The sequence below is a fragment of the Meriones unguiculatus genome, chromosome 14 (genome assembly GCF_030254825.1).
Source record: "Meriones unguiculatus strain TT.TT164.6M chromosome 14, Bangor_MerUng_6.1, whole genome shotgun sequence".
In the NCBI taxonomy this organism is placed as follows: Eukaryota; Metazoa; Chordata; class Mammalia; order Rodentia; family Muridae; genus Meriones; species Meriones unguiculatus.
In genome coordinates, this window is record NC_083361.1 from 77,467,350 (window position 1) to 77,489,583 (window position 22,234).

The 22,234-nt window shown below is 38.9% G+C and overlaps 1 protein-coding gene across 27 annotated transcripts in view; it reads left to right on the forward strand.

Annotated features, from left to right (window-relative positions):
* Positions 1-22,234, forward strand: part of Dlg2 (discs large MAGUK scaffold protein 2) — a 1,917,798-nt gene that overhangs the window by 1,224,865 nt on the left and 670,699 nt on the right. For 2 of the 27 annotated variants that reach the window (XM_060367566.1, XM_060367570.1), the window contains exon 1: positions 1,709-1,849. The exons of 22 other annotated variants lie outside the window; for them this stretch is intronic. In XM_060367566.1, coding sequence (XP_060223549.1) covers positions 1,727-1,849 — 123 coding nt within the window. In that variant the 5' untranslated portion in view covers positions 1,709-1,726. Of the gene's footprint in view, positions 1-1,705; positions 1,850-22,234 lie in introns of those variants that run through there. 3 more of the 27 variants (XM_060367573.1, XM_060367575.1, XM_060367576.1) reach the window with 2 other exon arrangements.

A 22,234-nucleotide genomic window follows, 5' to 3' on the forward strand; every position in this document is an offset into this window, starting at 1 on the left:
GAAAGAACATTTTCGGGAAGCTGTGGGTTGGCCGGCCAACAGCGCATGAAGCAGTAGCATGTGGCTGGGGCAGATGGGAGTGGATAAGGGCAGGAATAAAAGCAGAGGAGGGACTGTGGGTGTGAGCGGAACAGAACACCGTGAATGAAAACCAAGAAAAGGTTGGTTGAGTTGACATTGAAAAGAAACCTGGCTGATAGCAGTAGCCTTATGATGTATATTCACAGCACCAAGGAAGAACACTCTACCTACCAATGCGCCCAGGAGAAAGTCCTGAAAGGTTAATTATTCTTCCAATTCCTTCAGTTAAAACAAACAAGCAAATAAACAAACAAAACAATAACACAACAAAGTAAATGAGATAAGAAGAGTCCCGGCATCAGTTTGGGGGACTTTTATACTAAAAGGTCATTAGTGTGAACAAATGCACATTGGCAGAGTACAAAGGCGGAAAAACTGGGTAACCCAAATCATGCAGGTCTTCCAAAAATAACGCAGCAAACATCTTTCATTTGTGCTATCTGGCTCCTTCCTATGCTCACACCTTGCTTTCCACTGTTTGGGATTTTGAGGTCATGAATGTACAGTGTAATTATTATGTTTTCATTACATTTCCTCCACTTGCCTTTTTCTTCTGACAATGCATCAATAAACATTTTCATTGTCGGCTGTGAAACTAGCTTTGAGCATCTGTCTTCCTTCCCATCTTGCTACAACTCAGCATTTCCTTCAAAATGCTTTCCCCCTACCTCAGCGATCCCTTTAAGGCTGTGGGTACTGTGGCAGGCTGCTGTCTCTGGTGAAGGAAAATCAGAATATCATGTATCGTGAAAGTCTGTTCATATTCTGTTTAGTGAGTGTACTAGTCTCTTTGCTGTTAAAGTACACAAACATGTTCTATGGAATTAAAAGATCCTAGCTCTGTGCAGACCACCGGTAGATTCCAAGATTACACAAAGTCCTGGCTGCCCTTACATCATGCCTGCGAATGCCACCTAAAACAAGAAATTAATGTTACTGATTCCCTATGCATAAGCAGCACAAAGTTCTTCTAGCTACTTTTAAATTCTAAAATATTCAGCTGGCCTTATTTGCTTATCATAAGCTTTCTGACTAGTCTTTAAGGGATAATCTCAGATAAGCAACTTGTGGTGTGGTAAGGTGATAATACACGGCAAAAAGAATTTTATATCGTTCTAGGTCTTAACTTAGCTGAGAGCTGGAGATATTTAAAGACGCTGTGAGTGTGTGTTCATTTCTTATTTGGCAGACAAGTGCGGGTACCTGGCTATATACATAAAGCGTGTGCATATTACCCAGTTGTTGCCATTTTGCTAGTTTTCACTCAGCTTCTACCTCCGTGGCCTGCCACCCAAAACTGGTGGTAGAAGTATTTTTCATCACTCTCTTCCTCCTACTTCTTTCCCCCACACACTTATGGTATGTGCGGTTTTGCCAGACCCATATGAAGACAGGGGAACACTGATGGGATTGCATTTTGCTTTTCACAAGTGTGGGAATGAAAATACTTCCCAATGAAAACATCTGTCTCTGTTCAAGTCACGCCCAGTTATCCCCCCAAAGAAATGTTCTGATTAACTTTTTTTTAAGTCTTAAGATAGCAGTTTGTGTAGCCGATCTAATTAAGAAGTTTATGTAACAGATCTGCAGGGTTTTTTTTTTTTTTTTTCTTCTTTTTCAACTGGGTTCTTTGAGCTCAGTTTGAATGTTACCAGCTTTCGATATGCAACGGCCAAGTGCTTCCCGAGCTGAGAATTATCAGCTTCTGTGGGATACAATTGCTTCTTTAAAACAATGTGAAGAAGCTATGCAACATGCGTTCATTCCGGTAAGGAAAATGCCTTATTTACTTAGGGATTCTTTTATTCATCTCTTTCGTTCTTGTCATATTTGAAAGAAAGGCATTCTGTATATTTAAAGATGTATCATCTCAATAGTCCTTGCTCTGGGTAAATGTGTGTCTGCTCTTGTTTACTTTGGATGAATTGTGGATTGTTAATAGGACCAAAAATTGATCAGTTAGAGTAATAGTAGTCCAAATTAACACCATAAGAATAATAGTTTCTAATAGTGGCATGCACTAAAGATGAAAGTAATATTGATATTTTTTTACTAATATTTGAAGTTGCTTGTAGCTTATAGTTCCCTGTTAGGATACAATTCTTGAATTTGCCAGGTGGGTTTCAGAGACAGATCAAAAGTTCATCAAATAGCTTTCATTTTTTTGTGTGTCCTATTCTGATTTAAGTAAACTCCAGATTACAGGCTCTCTTAAGAAGTATAAACATTTCTTCAGTAGTGATGCTATACTTACATGTCTATAAACAAGCCTGATAGAATCTATAGATAAACAAAATTACTCAAATAAGTTTTTCTTCTTCCGTGTTATAGGAATGATTTCTGTTCTTATTTAAGCAAGGGGCATGAGACTGGCCAAATTTGATAAGTGAGGTAATTTGAACAGTATATGGAAGAAGTATGTTAAAGGAGTTGATTCTTTTGATTTAATGTGGTTTTGATGTTTTGAGATAACACATGAAGAATGGCAGAACATTTTTCAAAACCTAACCCTTATTAAAAATAATGAGAAAGTTCCTTCAATAAATATACTACTTCTGGCATAGAAACTCAGGAGATTCTTTCAGAGGCCCCCTGTGAAAGGCTCCTGTCCTATTTCTTGTCTGCTCCTACTTCTGATGTCTATCCTGTTTGCCCTTCTGAGTGAGGTTTCAGCCTCTTCCCTAGGGTCCTCCTTGTTGTTTAGCTTCTTTAGGAGTATAGATTTTAATATGTTTATCCTATATTATATGGCTAATATCCACTTATAAGTGAATATATACTATGTGTGTCTTTCTGCTTCTGAGTTACCTCATTTAGGATGATCTTTTCTAGTTCCCACCACTTGCCTGAAAATTTCATGATTTTCTTGTTTTTAATAGCTGAATAGTATTCCATTGTGTAAATGTACCACAATTTCTGTATCCATTCCTCAGATGTTGAGGGACATCTATGTTGTTTCTAGATTCTTCCTATTAAGAATAGAGCTGCAACGAATATGGTTGAGCAAACGTCCTTATTGAATGGTGGGGCAACTTTTGGGTATATGCCTAGGAGTGGTATAGCTGAATCATGAGGTAGCACTATTCTTAATTTTCAGAGGAATCACCAGATTGATTTCAAAGTGGTTGTAAAAGTTAACTTTCCCACCAACCATGGAGGAGGGTTCCCCTTTCTTCACAACCTCTCCAGCATGTATCATTCCTTGAGTTTTTGATCTTAGCCATTCTGAAGGGTGTGAGGTGGAATCTCAGGGTCGTTTTAATTTGAATTTCTCAGATGACTAACAATAGTGAGCAATATTTAATGTGTTTCTCTGTCATTCGATATTCCTCTGTTGAGAATTCTCTGTTTAGTTCTGTACCCCCGTTTTTTTCCTATGAGGGTACCAAAGGAGATGCTGAGACTCATAGCCAAACTTTGGGCAGAGTTCAGGGAACCTTATGGAAGAAAGGGGAGACAGAAGACCTGGAGGGGACAGGAGGCCAACAGAGCCAAAAATATGGGCCCAGGGGGGGCCTGCAGAGACCAATACTCCAACTAAGTACCACTCATGGAGAGGACCTAGACCTCCTGCTAAGAGGAAGCCCATAGCCTTCTCTGTTTCCAAGTTGGTTCCCTAGTAAGGGGTACAGGGGCTATCTCTGACACAAACTCAGTGGCCAGCTCTTTGATCACCTCCCCCTGGTGGTGGGGTGCAGCCTTGTCAGTCCACAGAGGAAGATGATGCAGCCAGTGCTGATGAGACTAGGGTCAGATAGAAGGGGAGGAGGACCTCCCCTATCAGTGGGCTTGGGAAAGGGAATAGGTGGAGAAGAGGAAGGGTGGGTGTGACTGGGAGGATATGTGGGAGGGGGCTACAGATGGGATAGTGAATAAATTGTAATTAATTAATTAATTAAAAAGATAAGAAAGAAACTCAAGAGATATGCATCTTAACAGTTGAAAAAATTCAAATATTCTCTGAAGTTCAAATTACTCTTAAAGTTCTCATATTGGACATAATCATTATTTTCTCTGCATTTTAGGAATCACCTAGATGTTTAAAAGGCTGACCTATTTGAGTTTCTTCTGATTGAATTCTGAGTTCCTGTTGGATGACTATAGGCCCATCTTGAATAAGAACAGCATAAGACAGAGTTTCTGTAAAGAATTTTTAAAATTGATGTTTAGAAGGTTCCAAGAGCATATAAAGTTACAATGATTCTGTTTTGAACTGAAACAAGTATATTAAGTTTGTTTCTATGTTTTTCAAACTCTTCTTTCTCTGTTTTATCAAGAAAAGTTTAATATTCGCCAAGGACCTCCAGCTTTTGCTCTTTAGGCAACAGTCTCTTAGACACCATTGCTTTCCCCTTTCATGGTTGCTAGTAAGGACTAGCCACAGGATTATCACCATGGATTGCTGCAGCCATGAATCATCTGAAGGAATGGGCGGGCATGGGAGCATTAGCAGGCCTTCTGGTGTTGGTCTCCTTGGTTTGTCTGTGGTGTATATGTAAGATTAGAGTCTCACAACAGCGTAATGCAGCCATGATCATTCAGGCCTTTACAGCCATTGAAGCAGGACAGTCTCCCCAAGCATGGTTGGATACCATAAAAAGCTAAAATGTTACGCTCAGGATGCGAGGCTAAGTACTGCACTCAGGGTCAGCCGCTTTGGACCCAGAGAAGAGCATGTCTGATTGCATGCGGGTTGATGCCCCAGGTCCTGCCTCTGAGAAAAAGGTATCAGACGGGTCTGATGCTCTTTGGGTGGATGACACCTAAATGAACATCGGTACAAAGTCCCAATTTATTTCTAATATCAGAGATCAGACCTCTACTCTTGCCTGATGTGTCTAAAACAAAAAGGGGGAACTGTAGAGAGCTGTGGAATGCTATGCCTTAAAGATGGAGCTGGTTTCCGCCTTCCACCTTCCCGATGGTGAGTGCTCTCTGTCACGAACAACTCCACATTTGGCTAAGGTCGAGGATCTGGCTTGCTTCCATGTATGTGGACCTATCTGCATTGCCCACGTGGCACGCTGGGGTTGGCTACCCAGAGGCTATTTAAGCTGTGGGCTGGCTTTCCCCGGGGTCCGATGATTGTTCAAGGTTCCTGAATAAACTACATTGAAAAAAAGAAAACAACAAAACAAAACCTTTAATTTATCATCAAACATATTTAAGTATTTGATTCTCGGTCTTCCTGATATTTTGTAATTTCTCATAGAGAGGCTAAAAGGAAAGTCAGAAAAAGGAACTGATATTTGTTTCTTTTCTGTTCTACTATCTTGAACTCTATGACTGCACACATCCATCTACTCCCAGAGTTTAACACAGTGCTGATAAACAAAGAGCGCTTGGCGAGCATTTGAAGAAAATTTAATTCAAAAGTGGGAATTTCAGGTTGTTTCATGGTACTATATAAGTAATACTGTCTATATTGACTTAATGAAATTCTTTCTATTTTAACCAGTGTAGAAAAAAGTAATTCTTTATCTAAACATTGCACATAGTGTAGTGAGATAGGGAGTTAGATTTTACTACATGGAATATGTTCTCTGTGTGGAACACAGCTGTCATGACAGTTCCGTGTCTCGTGTAATACTCTACTCTGTCTTCCGTGCTATCTGTTCCCCAGATCTGCTAGTGTAACCATACACATAAACATACCAAAGTGCCATTTTGTTTTGAAGCTACTGGGAATTTTCTAATGTTTCAAACATGTTGTAATACCTTCGAAGCTTTATTTAATATATACCAACACAATTTATGAAAATATTTTAAGAAACTATAGCTAATTTTAAAATCATAAGTGAAGATAATACTATTTAAATTGAGCCTCAATTTAGTTTGATCAGTTTATTTTGTACCTTAAAAAAATGACCCTGCCCCCAACTACATGTACACTATAGTCCTGTGATTTATATTTTCTATACTTATATGTGTGTTTATACATAAATGTATATGGTTGCATTCACACATATTTGCATATCAATTACATATGCATTTCAGCTTAATGATAACCTTCACTGTTTAGGATAACAGCAAAGATTTTCCCATATCATTTTGTATTAAGTGCTTGCCCCATGTAAGCTAATAAATATTGATTCAAGGATAAATAAACATCCTTCATGAAATCTTAGTAACTGAATCTGTCATGGAGCTTTGGGCATCTTCTAGTATCTCTGGCTATCAGACAAATCTGAGGCTTTTATGTTTTATTTAAGTGACTACATAAGTTTATAAAATAGCCCTACATTAGGAGTTCCTGTCCATAAAGATTTATCTGTGGGTTTTTTTTTCATTTCTTTTATTTAATTTTATTAATTACAGTTTATTCACTTTGTATCCCAGCTATATCTGTGTTTTTTTTTCCTTTTGTATATTTTTAATATTAGTTACAGTTTATTAACTTTGTATCCCAGCTGTATCCCCCTCCCTCATTCCCTTCCAATCCCACCCTCTCTCCCTCATCTCCTCCTTGTCCCTTTCCAAGTCCGCTGATAAGGGAGGACCTCCTCCCCTTTCATATGACCCTGGTTTATCAGGTATCTTCAGGACTGGCTGCAAAGTCCTCCTCTGTGGCCTAGCAGGGCTACTCCTCCCTCGGCGGGGGGGGGGGGGGGGTCAAAGAGCCATCCATTGAGTTCATGTCAGAAATAGTTCCTGTTCCCCTTACTAGGGAACCCACTTGGATACTGAGCTACCATGGGCTACATCTGATCAGAGGTTCTAGGTTATATCCATACATGGTCCTTGGTTTGGGGATCATTCCCTTGTTCTAAAGCCCCTGGTATCTATCTGCCAGCCACTATTCTAGGCTGAAGATTTTTCTTTTTAGGGCACCATCACTTTATAAGAGACTTCATAGCCTCCTGACTAAATGGTGCTCACTGTCTTCAGCAATGCACAGTGAGGTTTTTCTTTATGTTGTGAGTCATCATGTTACGATTTAGTAAAGCCATTCACTCTGGGATCCCAAAGGCTGTTAGTGCATTTCATATACCCATCTTGCTATGAGGCACCAGCCTTCTGTCAATCAAAGACTAGGTGCAGTGGTATTCATTCATCTAGGTCAGTGTCATTAGTTCTCATTCAGGTTCCTTACTGGCCTACCTCATTGCTCCTCCTAACCTATTACCCTAACAGTAAATTCAAAGTACCTCAAGTGGCTTTCTGTACTGACCACCAGAGAACATTGTGACTCTTGCCAGTGAGTGACCAGTGACACAGATGAAAAGGAAAATAAAAAAAAGCTGAAGAAATCTATCCAGAAACCTGGGCCAAAGTGTTAGATTAGTGTTAGATTCTGTCATTCAAGAAGTGGCTCACCTCCTCCCAGCATACCTTCCCACAGCCTGGCGTCACATGGTGCTCCTTCTCTCTCTTTAGAATCCCTGATGAACGGTGAGTGTGGACCCAAGTATACTGCTATGTGAGCTGACTCTGCCATTATCACTTCCATGTTAGAAAGTCAGCGAGGACAGGTCCCCTTTCAAAATCAAATAGCCAGGCAGAACAGAAGTCCTGGCCTCCAGCACCCATCCCGCTTGACTTCATCTTTAACTTGAATTTCTCTCTTTCTCTCTCTCTCTCAGCTTTTATGTTTTGTAGTGTAAGTTGTTAATGGGTTTCTCCTATGCCCCGTATGACCCTGTGACTCACATGGCAAGACCATGTGCTTCATTTGTCTCCCTATGTTCTCTAATGCTAGAAATAGTGACCAAAACAAGACGTTTGAAGAGTGCTCCGTAGTGACTGATTAGTCCATGAGAGTGCCGGTTTAATCAGTGATGACATGAGGAAGAGGAAGTGATCCTTCTTGTCTGTGCATTCTCAAAATCTGCCTTCTCAGCTCCAGGATGACTTCCCTTGACTGCTGCTGGCTCTTCTCTGGGCCTGCTTAGGTCAGCTCTAAATAGCATTTGTTCACTGATGGCTCCCAGCCCTAGTTCACGATGTTCCGAGTGTGTTTTGTCCTCTCTGAATTCTAAATATTACTTGACGCATAATGCTCCATCATTCTGGATTCGTTTTCTATTTTGTTCTTTTTGTCTTCACTTCCTGTTCTCTATAATAATACCCCGATTTCCAGTCTGGTACTTTCTGAGGAACATGAGCAAAGTTATTAAAGGAATCCCTAGTAGTAAAGAAATAAAGATGAGACTTAATCTACAGAGACATTCAGTTTAAGGTGGGGGAGGTGCTTAGGAGAAGTGACCTGGATAATTACAGCCCTGTAAAACCGAACTTTTGGAGACTGCTGATAAAGTGTAAGGAGTTACTTGCTACCTTTTGCTTCTAAATAAAACAAAAATACAACAAAAGCCATCTCTCTTCTCAGGTATGTGATTCACACCCACACACACACACACACTGGGTGGAGAATACCTTTCCTTTGTTGCAATATTGCTCATTGTACATAGTTTTTATTAACTCATCCATTCCAGCGTATTAGCACAAATATGTGATGCCATACAACAGAGTAAACTCTGTACTCAGCCATTCTCACATGCCTCACACACTCAGGAAACTGCAGAGTCAGAACTCCAAAAGTATCTGTTACAGCAAAAACAGGTAAGTAGGTTGTTCAGAATTAATTTCCTCTAGTAGGAAAACAGAATGGAGAATGTACATCAAAGCCCATCTTGAGTGGGTACTGTAGTAGGGTACTATTAATGCCCAAAGCTTCAGTTAAATATTTTTATTTAGTTGGAAAATAAGCAAAAGCAATGCCATTTGTCTTCTTTTGTTTAAATAATGAAGAGCAGAAAGAAAAATATTTGTTCAAGGTGAACACACTAAGAAGTCAGAGATCTAGTGACACCTTGCACTACACACATACACACACTATCTGTTTATCTATCTATCTATCTATCTATCTATCTATCTATCTATCTATTGTTCTAACATTCTATCATTCTATCAAACTATCTATCACTTGCCAATTAACATATCTATCATCTGTCTGTATGTCTGTCTGTCTATCTATCATCTATCTATCTTTGGGGTCCTAAATGGAAAGTAGCATTTTAATAGAACAGAAGAGAAACAAGAGATATACATAACGAGGCAGTCTAAGCAAGGTTGCTTCTCTGTCCACCACTGTCTCTGATCCAAGTGCTTTCTGCAAAGTAAGTGTGGCCTATAAGGTCCTCTGACAAATTAAGTTACAAACTTTTATCCAGGAGATAATTTCTTTCTCTGGGTGTCTGTAAAGCTTCAGATTTCTTCCATAAGAAGACTCCTGAGAAATTTCATGATTTTGGATTCCTTTGTTTCAATAGCCTTATAGCCAAAGAGAGTAGTAGAAGTGAAGTGTCTGCTTAATAATGGATTCATTCCTTCCAGGTAGGCTAGTCATATTTCCCTATTCTTTGTTTTCAACACCTTGGTGAAACTCCCATGCATCTGAAATAAATATAATAAGCAGAATACAAGTAGGAGCCAGGATTAGAATCCATTCAGTTTGTATCAGGTACTATAGGTAAAAACTAGTTTGCCATATCCTCTCAGCTTTTTATTGCTTTTGGAAGGGCTGGAATAAGCAACTCTACCTTGTCAATTTGAGACTGGGTCTTTCCATGAAACCTGGGTTGGCCTTTACCTAAAATCCATTTGCATCAGACTCTGGAAACTATTTGTATTGACACTTTAACAATATTCAAAAATGAGTTCTAATTAAATTCACAAATCATCTAATCCTTAACACTGGGCCTGAACTTTGATGTAAGTTAGAGAGTTAGGTGACCTGAGAAAACTCCACCAATCCCGTAAGCTACCGCTGAGAGCAGAGTTGTGGGGTCCATACCTGATGGGATGAAAGCAAATAGCCCAAAACTTCCTATGAAGTGGGAGTGGATAAAGAGGAATCAAGACATGCTCATCCTCAAATACCATTGCAGCCTTGCCAAGACACAGAGGAAGAGGATCCAGGCAGTCCCGATGAGACATAACAAGCTATGGGCAGATGGCAATAATGAAGAACTAGTCCTTTCAGTGGACCAGGGGAAGGGGATGAGGGGAAGAGGTAGGGAGTGTGGGACTGGGGGAGTTGAGGGAGGGGGCTTCAATAGGGATATGTAATGAATAAATGGTGAAGAAAAAATTTAAAAAGAGAAGAAAGAAAGCAATTCTCCTCTCTGATTTGTTGGTGGTGCCCATTAAAGTAAAACAAATTGAGGTTCCAGTGTGTGTATGACTGCAATTTTAATGAACATAGGTCTGCCAACATAGGATTGCAGAGGGAAGACAACATTAGCCTGAAAACCATCACTCAATTCTAACTTCTGAGATTTTCTCTCTCTCTGTATAAATACATACACATTTGTGTGTAGGTGCACCTGTGTCTGCAAGTGTGCAAAAGTGAGTATGAAAGTGTGAGGTCAGCCTCAGGTATGACTTCTCACAATACTATCCACCTTGTTTTTGAGTCAGGGTCTCTCACTGGCTTGGTCTCTCACTCGTTCTGTTAGGCTGATTGGATGTGAGTCCTGGGGATCTTCCTGTGTCTACCCTCCCAGCTCGGAAATTCCAAGTATGTGCCATTGCTCCTGAGTATTTTACAAGAGTTCTTCATGCTTGTATAGTAAATGCTTTACCCATTAAGCTATATCCCTGGCCCCAATGTTCCTTCATTTTACCCTGAAACATTGTTGAAGCCTCAGCTCGTAGGTGAGTTGAGCAAGCAAAGCCCTTGTGCTACATCCAGAGTAAGTCACCATTAGAAAGCCTGCACAAAATGGAGACTCCAAGAAAAACAGACTCGTACCCTGGGAAGCTAAGGCAGCTGCAGGACCAGGAACTGATCGCCATTTCAGATCGAGATTTTTTGTCTCTTGGCTTGTAGAACAAAGAGTCCATTGCTTATTTAATGGCAATGCACAAAGACATCTGCACAAAATCTTCCCTGCTACCAACAAATGTCAGCAGCATTTAGCAAGTCTCTGTTTTCTAAATACCATCATTTCTGTCTTAAGTGTCCTATTGATTTTCTTCGTTGAAACAAATTCCAAGCAAGGTATTACTCTAGAAGCAAAATGGAAATAGGCTAGATGGTTAGATGTTTAGCATTATCACAATTTTAAGATAAAAAAATAAAGCCAAACCAGTCTCTACCCTGTTCCTGTTCTCACTCAAGCCCAGTGCTGACTTTCAGAGGCAAGCCTTGTAGACCCACCACAGACATGAGCACATTGTGATCCATAACAATTGCACAGCAGCAGACTCACAATTGCTCTCATCTCTCCTAACACTTCCTCTCACACAAAAGATTTATTTTAGGTGTGAAATATTTTATGGCTTTCTGCATGACTTCATCTAGGTCTCAAGCAGTGTATGATTTAAGATTAAATTATGATTAGTAGGAGTGAAAGGAAGACAGTGGACTCTTGGAGATAGGACTTAGGAAACATGGAGAAAAGTAAGACAAGAAGAAAGAACTGAGTGTAAATCTCTGTTCCTTCAGATCTTTAAGAAAGATTTTCTTTGCTTCTATTGCCAGTGTCAGCAATAGAACCCAGGACTCGGTGACTGCTTGGCAAGTGTTCTCCTACTGAAATACATCCCCAGACCTTCTATATTATATTCTTGGGGCCACAGTTAACCACCTCTAACCACCTTGTGACCATAGTTACAAAAGAAAACATATAGACCATAAAGCCAATAAGAGAATCAGAAATCAAATTTAAAGAAAAAAGAAAAAACATCCTCTAAGACATACAATACCTCACTCATTCGCCAATTCGTTAAATACCTATTTACATCATTCACCCTAATCTCATTTAACTTTTGTCTTTCATTTCAGCTTGTCTTTCTTAAAATCAGTGTGGCAGGATGGTCAGAGCAGAGTTCCCCGCAGGAAGAATTGTACATCCTGCGTCAGTCCCCCTCCACTCCCCAGTGCTTCCCAATAGGGTAAAATTTATGATGAGTGAAATCACATCCTTGATGAGACACACTCTTAGAGGTCACCCACTGTACTTTCTTTATTCTTCAGCTAGAGCAATAAATGCAGAGGTCCACTGAATTCCCTTTTCACCCTGAGTCATGAAAGGTGTTGGTTTTAAAGGTGGTATCTCCAGGCTCTGGTTCTTGTCATCTTTACACTAGGAACATAATTTCTTACCTTCACCATGGCCATTTCCAGGTAGATAAGGCATTTGGCTTTTGCTAGCCAGGGAGGATTTACTGGAGATATCAAGTTGAACCTATTATAAATTACTTGAAATTCTTTTATATTAAAAACAGGTGGTTATGGAATAAAATAAAAAACATGTTTGTTGTTTAGATAAATCATGAGATATTAAATATGCTTAGTTCGAGGTGGCTCTTTGGTTAAAAGCTCTGTAGGTGTCAGATTTTTTTTTTTTTGTCCATGTTTTTTAAGTCCCTAGCTTTCCTCCAAATTTCATGTTTCCTCTAAAATGAAATGTATGCTGGGGTCATAACTTTGGGCAGTGCTGCCAACAGCTGCCTACTAATGGATTTCGAGTCAAGATGAGAAATCTTCACCTCCACTAGTTATTGGTGTACTGACCTTGGGCAAGTTGTATCAGAGGCCAGTATCTCACCCAACTCATCGACGGAGGGAACAGAGCCGGGGGACATAATTCTTCAGGTGGCAACGAGGAGCCAAAACAGGGAGCGTAAAGTCCCTGTATATGGTTGGAGTTAGTGTGTTCGTTCTGAGAATTACTCTTCATGGAAATGCCACCGTTCAGAATAGTGCAGACGGGAGTTCATCAGTGCAGAGCGAGAGCTTTCCACAGAAGGAGGCCCTTGCCCTGTCTGCCTGTTCCTGTAATTATGTTGTTTTAGACGTTATAAGTCATATCTTGTTTATTTTTTTCTAGTTCCATAGAACTAAAAGCCAATTAACAACCATTTCTATAAATATGCTGATAGTGAAATACAGTAAAACATGGGGTTTACTCATACAAACAGTTAAATTTTTTAGAAGAAATTTTAAATATCATGTATGAACAGACTTAGCATCAAAGCCTATTCAGGAAAAAGACTAGTGATCAACTGGGCACACCAGGAAGAGGGAATTTCCTTTGAAGAAGTAAGTGTCTGCATCACATTGGTCAGTGGACATGTCTATGGAGCTTTGTCCTGATGAATGGTAGTTGACATGGGAGGGCCCAGTCAAGAAAGGCAGCTGAATGTGAGCCTGGGGAAGCAGACAGCAGCACTGCTCTGTGGACTCTGATTCAGTTCCTGCCCTGGCTTCTCTCCATGATAGGCTCTAACCTGTAAGGTGAAATAAATCCTTTCCTCCCACAAAAGTTACTTTTGGTCTTGGTGTTTATCACAATGTCCAGAAGCAAACTAGGACAGAACTGCACATCCAGAGTTCTAGGTCATGTTGAATTCACATAATCTGTTTTTGTAAATATTTATAACCCAGTGTGAACTGCAACCATACAAATAATGAGGGCTTTAAGCATGTGTGTGGTGGTGGTGGTGTCTTGATATACTAAGAGAGGGAAGCTCATGAAGAACTTTGAATACTAATTACATTGCACTTTGGGATAAAGAATTTGGTTAGGTTCCTAAGAGTGGGGATCACAACTGATTCAGGGTATGGGAAGAGAGAGAGAGAGAGAGAGAGAAAGAGAGAGAGAGAGAGAGAGCAAAGGAGCTATGTAGGCATGAACTATTATATTCTTGTAGAAGTGACTACTGGCACTGTGGAAGGAAAGAAGAGCAGGAAAGGCAATATGAACAACACAGCCACAAAGTTTATAGCTCTTGGGGAACTCACAGTGTCCAGATGATGGATAGCTCTGAGAATAGCACCACATGGAATGAATCAGTGACTTAGGTAGGTATGGTTCATTGTGGCAAAGGGCACACTGTCCGAACCACATCTGAGGGCCGAGGGAATGGTTCCATTTTTTCCCAGGATCCCACAGAGCATTATGTAAAATAGGTAAATGGTAATGTTCCTATTCACTGTGAATTGGGGGTGTGAGGTATTGTGGGTACATAGATGGTAAAGAGCAGGGGGTTTGTGGATCAGAAGACCTGGTTTGAGATCTACCTTTGATTCGCCCTAGATGTCAAAATCTGACAAAGTCACTGAATCATCATTACCTTTTGTTCATTTTTCTGTAGAAAAGAGAAAACTTATTTTCCTCTGAGGAATAGGAAATAATATAAAACAAAATCTTGCCTTTTTCCTGGTATAGTGGAAACTTGATCAATCATTATCTTTCCCTTCCCTCTTCCTGTAGGAATTTAATTATCAAATATGTATGAACACCTTATATGTGGTACAAAACATGATACTGGTTTTTGGAGTAATTATCATCTTGGTTTTGGTATTGACCTAAAGACCAACTTTTCATAAGTCATTTATTTTAGATTGTATACTAAATACACAGAAGAGTGAAGAAACAGCTCAGGGTCTAGAATCTCCTCATCTAACAGCCCAGTCTAAGCCAAGTAGCATGGAATCTCGTGGACACATAAGGAAAACTATTTGACTCTATGCTCCTTTCTTTCTGTGTCTCATCTCCAGGTTCCACCATGCTATCTACCCCAGGGAAAAAGAGATGACTAACTTAATCTAACTGAGCTCCTTAGAGTATCAACAGCTGGGATACAAAATAAATAAACTGTAATTTATATATATATATATATATAAATAACAACAAAAAGAATATCAACAATCTGCTGCAAAGTACTGTGTTTCTTTGTATTTTATTTCATTTGTAGTGTTGCAGTTCTAAGCCCAGGTTTCATGTACGCTATGTAAACACTCCATCACTGAACTATACCCAAAGCATGGGAATCTTTATATTAGAGGATCAACTGGCAATGGGAAAACTTTAATTCAAGGGGCTGAAATACAAAAGGTGGTAATGATGAGAAAATTTGTTATGTAGAACAGACTTCTGTCTACTCATCCAGTCTACAGTGTAAGGAAACAAGTCCTGCATAGTGCGTGGCTAGTAGTTAATTTTTTGGGAGAAAGATTGGCAGGTTTGTCATGTTTCTGTTTCCAGATGAACACTAGAGAGGGTACTTCACATCTGATTTTTTTTATTCATTAGTATACAATAATATTCTGTTTCATCATTAAGAAAATTTATTGCACTCAGGAATATAAAGCTGATGATCATGAATTTTAGGACAGCCTGCCTAGCTTATATACCAAGAACCTGTCTCAGATAGATAGATAGATAGATAGATAGATAGATAGATAGATAGATAGATAGATTAGATGCATAGATAGGTAAATGTGAGGGGGGACTCAAGAGTTGTTGTTTCATAGTTGAATTTGTTCAAGCAAAAAGTAAATAAATAAATAAATAAATAAATAAATAAATACAATAAAAACATGAACCTGCTATTCAGTCTTCCTTCATTTTGAGCTAGGCTGACGAGGAGGCAGGTTGCCATATGTAGTTTTTGTTGTTGTTTGGTTTTGGTTTTGGTTTTGGTTTTGGTTTTAGAGTTAAGGAGGGCATCCAAGGTCTTGGCTTCTTCAGCCATTAGCCTATAGTGAAGTCCAACCTGCTAACCCCTTAGGCATCCATGCTGCTCTCTTTCCCACGCCATGTCCTTTGCTGCGAGGAGCATGCTCTAGCCACTGCAGGTTAAATACAAATGAGATGACAAGAAGCCACTGGTGAATTTAACAAGGCCTGCATCTTGACTGGATAGCACTGTATGGTTAGGGGAGGGAACATGAGCCAACAATATTTTAAAAAGCAAAAGCTAAATCCAGTAACATAACCTTCCATTTATAGGGCTCTATTTGGCTTCATATGCATTATTTTTCTACCTCACTTCTTGAGAAATAGGTTAACTAGAAAACAGCACTGTCCCAATTTTTTTTTTTAAGCAGAAGTTTGCAGTAGATTCTGGGACCTAGAAACCTTGTGAGAATTGGGAAATCAAATCTAAGTTAGAATGAAGAGAAAGTTCTCTTTAGAGTATGAAAGAGAAACTCATAACTTTCCAGGCCAAGAAAGGGGGGAAAAAAAGGAAGGGGGGAAAATGAATAATTTTCAGAAATTCAAAAGATTAATCAGGAAATTGGTTTACATCTTGGGTTCTGGTGCCAGAAAGACAGACCAAAACTCCTCCTGGATTTTCTTAGATTTATGACCTTAAGCAAACAAGTTAGTCAATTTTGGCTTCTTTCCTTTCCTCCTCCATTTCTTCTCCACCCCACCCACACCTCTCTCCTTTCTGTTTTCCTTTTTCCCCTCCCCTTACCCTTACTTGCCTTCCCTTCCCTTCCTGTCCCATGTCCCTCCCCATCCCTTTCTTTCCCCTGTCTTCCCTTTCTGCCTCCTGCCCTCCCATCCTTCACTACTCTTTTGTTTCTTTTCAGTAGTGAAATATCATTTATTTTGAATACTGAAAAAAATAAATCCATTAATTCATCTCAAGGAATCATTATTACTGAATCATACTATCTCATCATACGCTTAATACTTCTATCACTACTATTATTATTTTATTATTATTGTAGCCTCAGTACTTACTTTGAGTTAATTATGAGATCTGATGCATACCATTTTTCTTTCCCTTTTACCCTATTTGTAAAATTAAGAATGAAGATAAACGTTCCTTGTCTCAGCATTAAAATCCTCTTGTTTCCCCACCTGTAAATTACAGGTAGTTGTTCCTCTCTCACAGTACTACACAGTAATTCAATAAGCTAATTAATTTGAATTGGGTGCCACCACTTATATGAATTGCTAGCCAACCCTTAGTGGTGGTATTGGAAATCTTCAACTGACAGTTATTTTAGGTTTCAAGTAATTCCTTCAACTGGGAATAGAAAACTGAGAATATCCAGGGATGTGGAGACTCAGCCCAGAAAACTGGGAATAAGGAGAAGGAAGAAAAAGCTTTAGTTTCAATAGAGAACAGGAGCACAATTTGGGAAAACAGAAAAGATATCTCTTTTCAACAATTCTTGCTTCCATGTAGTCCAGTTGGTTAATATTGGGTGTGACCAAAAAAAAAACATAAAATAAAACATAAATAAGATAAATCCTTGGCATAGCCAACCCAGGCTCAATACTGAGGTCTTATTTCAGGCATGGTAGAATGTAAACATGATAATCCCAAATATGCTACTTTCCTGCCTGGGCTCAAACTTTAATTCCAGTGAGGCTCACCCCACTGGCAGCCTCTCCATAGATTATGGAACTAAAGGCTGGCTAGTGGGGTGTCAAGCAGCTGTCAATGAAAGCCAGCTAATAGATAAATAACTTGAGGTTCAGAATTTCATAGCTTTCAGGGAATTCTCTCTCTCTCTCTCTCTCTCTGTCATTTTTAAAGATTTGTCAGTGATCATTATGGAGTCTTGTTCTGAAAGACTGAGAAGGTAGTCAAGGTGTCAGGCCCTAACATCTGCCACTGCTCCTGTCATATTTGGCCTCCTTAACTTGACCCATTAGCAACTTCTTGCTATCTGTTACATGCTCTGGCTAGGTTGAAACCATTGTACAGTTTCTCATACTGAAAGTTTTACTATTCTTGCATGGAATCTGCCTTCAGGTTCTTGTCCTGTTTGAGTACCTGTCCTGACTTCCTTCAGTGATGAGCATAGATGTGGACATGTAAGCCAAATAAACCATTTCCTCTCCAAGTTGCCTTGGTCATGCTGTTTTATCACAGTGATGCTAACTCCAAGAAAATCATGAACTCTGCAGTGTTCCCTCAGTGTTTTGGTTTCCTTATTAATGTGATCCTTTTATTGACAAGGCCAGAAATTTATCTTTTACAGAGGAAGGCAAAACAGTCATTGCATTCTCAGAAATCTTTTGTAGGTTGTGAGACACAAAGACAGAAAGGAAGCTGGGATGAATGAACAACATCATTCACATTTTAACTGTTCTCTCCACCTGCTTCCTGCTTCTCTGTGATTAGCTTCCTTTGTTTCCCCGGAAAGGAATGTAAGGGAAATTTGTAATGACCTTTACTATTTGGGTCACCCAGTAAAGGCTGCATTTCTTAATCCTTTAATGTTTCAAAATGCCTGCCTATATTTACAGAAACACCAGCCTTAAAGCCTCTGATGAAAAGGAAATTATTTTTCTCTTTCCAGATTTGTTATGAGTCTCTTTCCAGTGGATTGAAATAAGCATATGAAAAAGAGAGGCTGGAGTGTGAGTCATCAGTTTTAATTGATGGGTTCAATTAAAAAGGATATCTGCTATGAAACAAGGGTGAATACATGGGGCAGAGTGGAGAGACCATCAAAGCAGCCAGGGAACTGATTTCTAAAACTAAGAAACCCAATTAGATCAATCTAGACCTGAGTTTTAGCCTTTGCAAAAGTCAACAGGGAAACAGAAGCTAGAATGAACAAATCTATGTGATTAACTCATATATTCGAGTGGAGTAGATGGGTATATTGGAAATGTTTGGTAAAGGTCATAAAGATATATAATGCTTTTCTTTGAGCCCCCATCTGTACTTTAGAGATACATTTAGTCAGTAATTCCTAAGCAGGGCTGAGAGTATAGCCTAATGTTAGAGAATATATCTATGCGTAAGACAACAATTAATAATTATCATAAAAATTTTTATGTTATTCTGTATATACAATACATATAGAGAACTTGAGAGAAGTACATAATCTCTGTTAATTTTTAAATATAGGATCTTGTTGCAAAGGTCAAATTAACATATGGGAAATGTAAAATAGCACAAATAGAAAGTTATAGATAGCACTGCATAGGAAATGGGCTCTTAAATTTATTCATATAAAATAAAATGTAACCTATAAGAAAAAATAAAAATTAAACAAAAGCCCTAGAGCAAATCAGTTCAAATTTAATCATCAATGCTATACTTGATAACAAATACCAGCTGTGATATAAAAGCAGTTTTTAATTGATTTAGTGATATGAGATATGGGTTCTTTTGTGGGTCATAAGAAAAATATCAAAATCATAGAGGCATCATCATCAAACCAGAAATATAATATAACAGATATATGATAGGTAGATAGATGATAGAAAATATATAGATAGATAGATTGATTGATTGATTGATACTTCATCAGATTGCTTTCAATATCTGTTCTTCAATATCCTGAGACATCTGTTTTTCTAAAGTGGCCTTTGCTTTGTCTGATGCTCTATCATAGGGATCTTAGATGCTTTGTGATAGACCCAAGTGGTAAGATTCTGTAACTGCTTAGGAAGGAAACTGTGAATTTTAATATGCCAAAACATTTACATTTTAGTTCTCATTTTGCCTGAACTTCAGTTTTCTCAATTTAAATGGGTATAGTGATAATAATGTCTTATCAGTATGTCTTTTCTGATGATTAAATGAGAATATGTTCTCTGAATTCATACAAACACTATATAGATATGCATATATATATGTATATATATACATATATATATAATAAACAGTGATGTTATTACTACAAGCCTAGCATAGCACTAAGATCTCTGAAATCTAAATAGATGAGTAACCATCATTTATGTGTGAATGTGTGTATTAATAGTAGTATAACATTAGGAATACGCAGAAATATTTAGCATTAATCCTGAAATGTAGTTTCTCAGGTGAATTCAAATTCACATTTTCCTTTGGCCTTTAACATTTCAAACATTATCAGTGTTATTTCCATTCCACAAAGGAGAAGTTGCTGCACCGTCTTCGAGCCCATGTCTTCTGATTCCAAAGCTGTTCCCCATACCTAAACTCTCCTTATAGACAATATTTTTATGTTTGGATATATGTGATATACCTTTCTCCAAAGCCTCTATGCACATACAATAAGTATGCACATACATACTTATTGATAATTAATAACATACCATGAATATCCAGTTGACCTTCTGTGGGAATATATACCTTTATATTTGAACATATGAAGTTCATGTTCATTATTCCTGGTCTCTTGAGTTATGAAACAGAATTTTCAGAGGACTTCTATGGGAGGCTCCTATCCTGTTTCCTCCCTTCCACAACTTCTGGGACCTTAATGTCTATCCTATTGCCATTATGAATGAGATTTAAACATCCTCCCTGGAGTCCTCCTTGTTGTTTAGCTTCTTTAGGTCTGTAGATTTTAGTATGTTTATCCTATATTATATAGCTAATATCCACTTATAAGTGATATATACCATGCATGTCTTTCTGGTACTGAGTTACCTCACTTAGGATGATCTTTTCTGGTTCCATCCATTTGCTTGCAAATTTCATGATTTCCTTGTTTTTAATAGATGAGTAATATTCCATTGTGTAAATGTACCACAGTTTTGTTTTGTTTTTATTCATACTACAACTGAGGGACATCAAAGTTGTTTTCAGATTCTGAGTAGTACGAATAAATTTGCTATGAACATAGTTGAGCAAATGTCCTTGTTGTATGGTGGAACATCTTTCAGTGATATGCCCAGGAGTGGTATAACTGGATCCTAAGATAGTGCAATTCCAAATTATCTGAGAAAGCTCTAGATTGATTTCGAAAGTGGCTTTAAAAGTTTGCACACCCACCAGCAATGGAGGAGGTTTCCCCTTTCTCCACATCCTCTCCAGAATGTGTTGTCTCTTGAGGTTTTTATCTTAGCCATTCTGAAGGGTGTAAGATGGAATCTCGGGATCATTTTGATTTGAATGAATAAGGATGTTGAATAAATAAGGGTAAATAAGGATGTTGAGTATTTTTTAAAGTGTTTCTTCACTATTTGATATTCCTCTGTTAAGAATTCTATAATAGGGAACAGAGTTAAACAGAGAATTCTCGATAGAAGAATATAAAATAGCAGAGAAACACTTAAAGAAATGCTCAACCTCATTAGCCGTCAGGGAAATGCAAATCAAAATGACCCTCAGATTTTACCTTACACCCATCAGAATGGCCAAGATCAAAAACTCAAGTGACAACACATGCTGGAGAGGATGTGGAGAAAGGGGAACCCTCCTCCACTGCTGGTGGGAATGTACAGTTGTACAACCACTCTGGAAATCAATCTGGCGCTTTCTCAGACAACTAGGAATAGCGGTTCCTCAAGATCTAGCCATACCACTCCTAGGCATATATCCAAAAGAGGTTCAAGTACACAATAAGGACATTTGCTCAGCCATGTTTGTAGCAGCTTTATTTGTAATAGCCAGAAGCTGGAAACAAACCAGATGCCCCTCAACTGAAGAATGTATACAGAAATTGTGGTACATCTACACAATGGAATATTACTCAGCAATGAAAAATAAGGAAATCATGAAATTTGCAGGTAAATAGTGGGAACTGGAAAGGATCATCCTGAGTAAGCTGTCCCAGAAACAGAAAAACACATGGTATATACTCACTCATACAGACATATAATATAGGATAAACCTACTAAAATCTGTACATCTAAAGAAACTAATCAAGAGGGAGTACTCTGACTAAAATGCTCAATCCCCATCCCAAAAGGCAAAGGTGATGGACATCTGAAGAAGAAGAAAACAGAAAACAAGTTAGGAACCTGCCACAGAGGGCCTCTGAAAGACTCTGCCCTGCAGACTATCAAAGCAGACGCTGAGACTTATGGCCAACTGTTGGGCAGAGTGCATGGAATCTTATGAAAGAAGAGGGAAATAGTAAGAGCTGGAGAGGATAGAAACTCCACAAGGAGAGCAACAGAACCAAAAATTTGAACACAGCAGTCTTTCCAGAGACTCATACTCCAACCAAGTACCATGCATGGAGATAACCTAGAAGCCCTGCACAGATGTAGCCCATGGCAGTTCAGTGTCCAAGTGGCTTCCATAGTAATGGGAAGAGGGACTGCCTTTAACATAAACTGATTGGACTGCTCTTTGATCACCTCCTCCTGAGGGGGGAGCAGCCTTACCAGGCCACAGAAGATGACAATGCAGCCATTCCTGATGAGATCTGATAGACTAAGTTCAGAAGGAAGGAGAGGAGGACCTCCCCTATCAGTGGACTTGGGGAGGGGCATGCATGAAGAAGGGGGAGCAAAGGTGGGATTAGGAGAAGAGGAAAGTGGGGTTTATGGGGGATACAAAGTGAATAAAGTATAACTAATAAAAGTTAAAAAAAAAGAATTCTATATTTCCACTTATAAGGGAGGTCCTAATCCCCTTCCATGTGACCCTAGTCTATCAGATCACATCAGGAGTGATTGCATTGTCTTCCTCTGTGGCCTGGTAAGGCTGCAACTCCCTC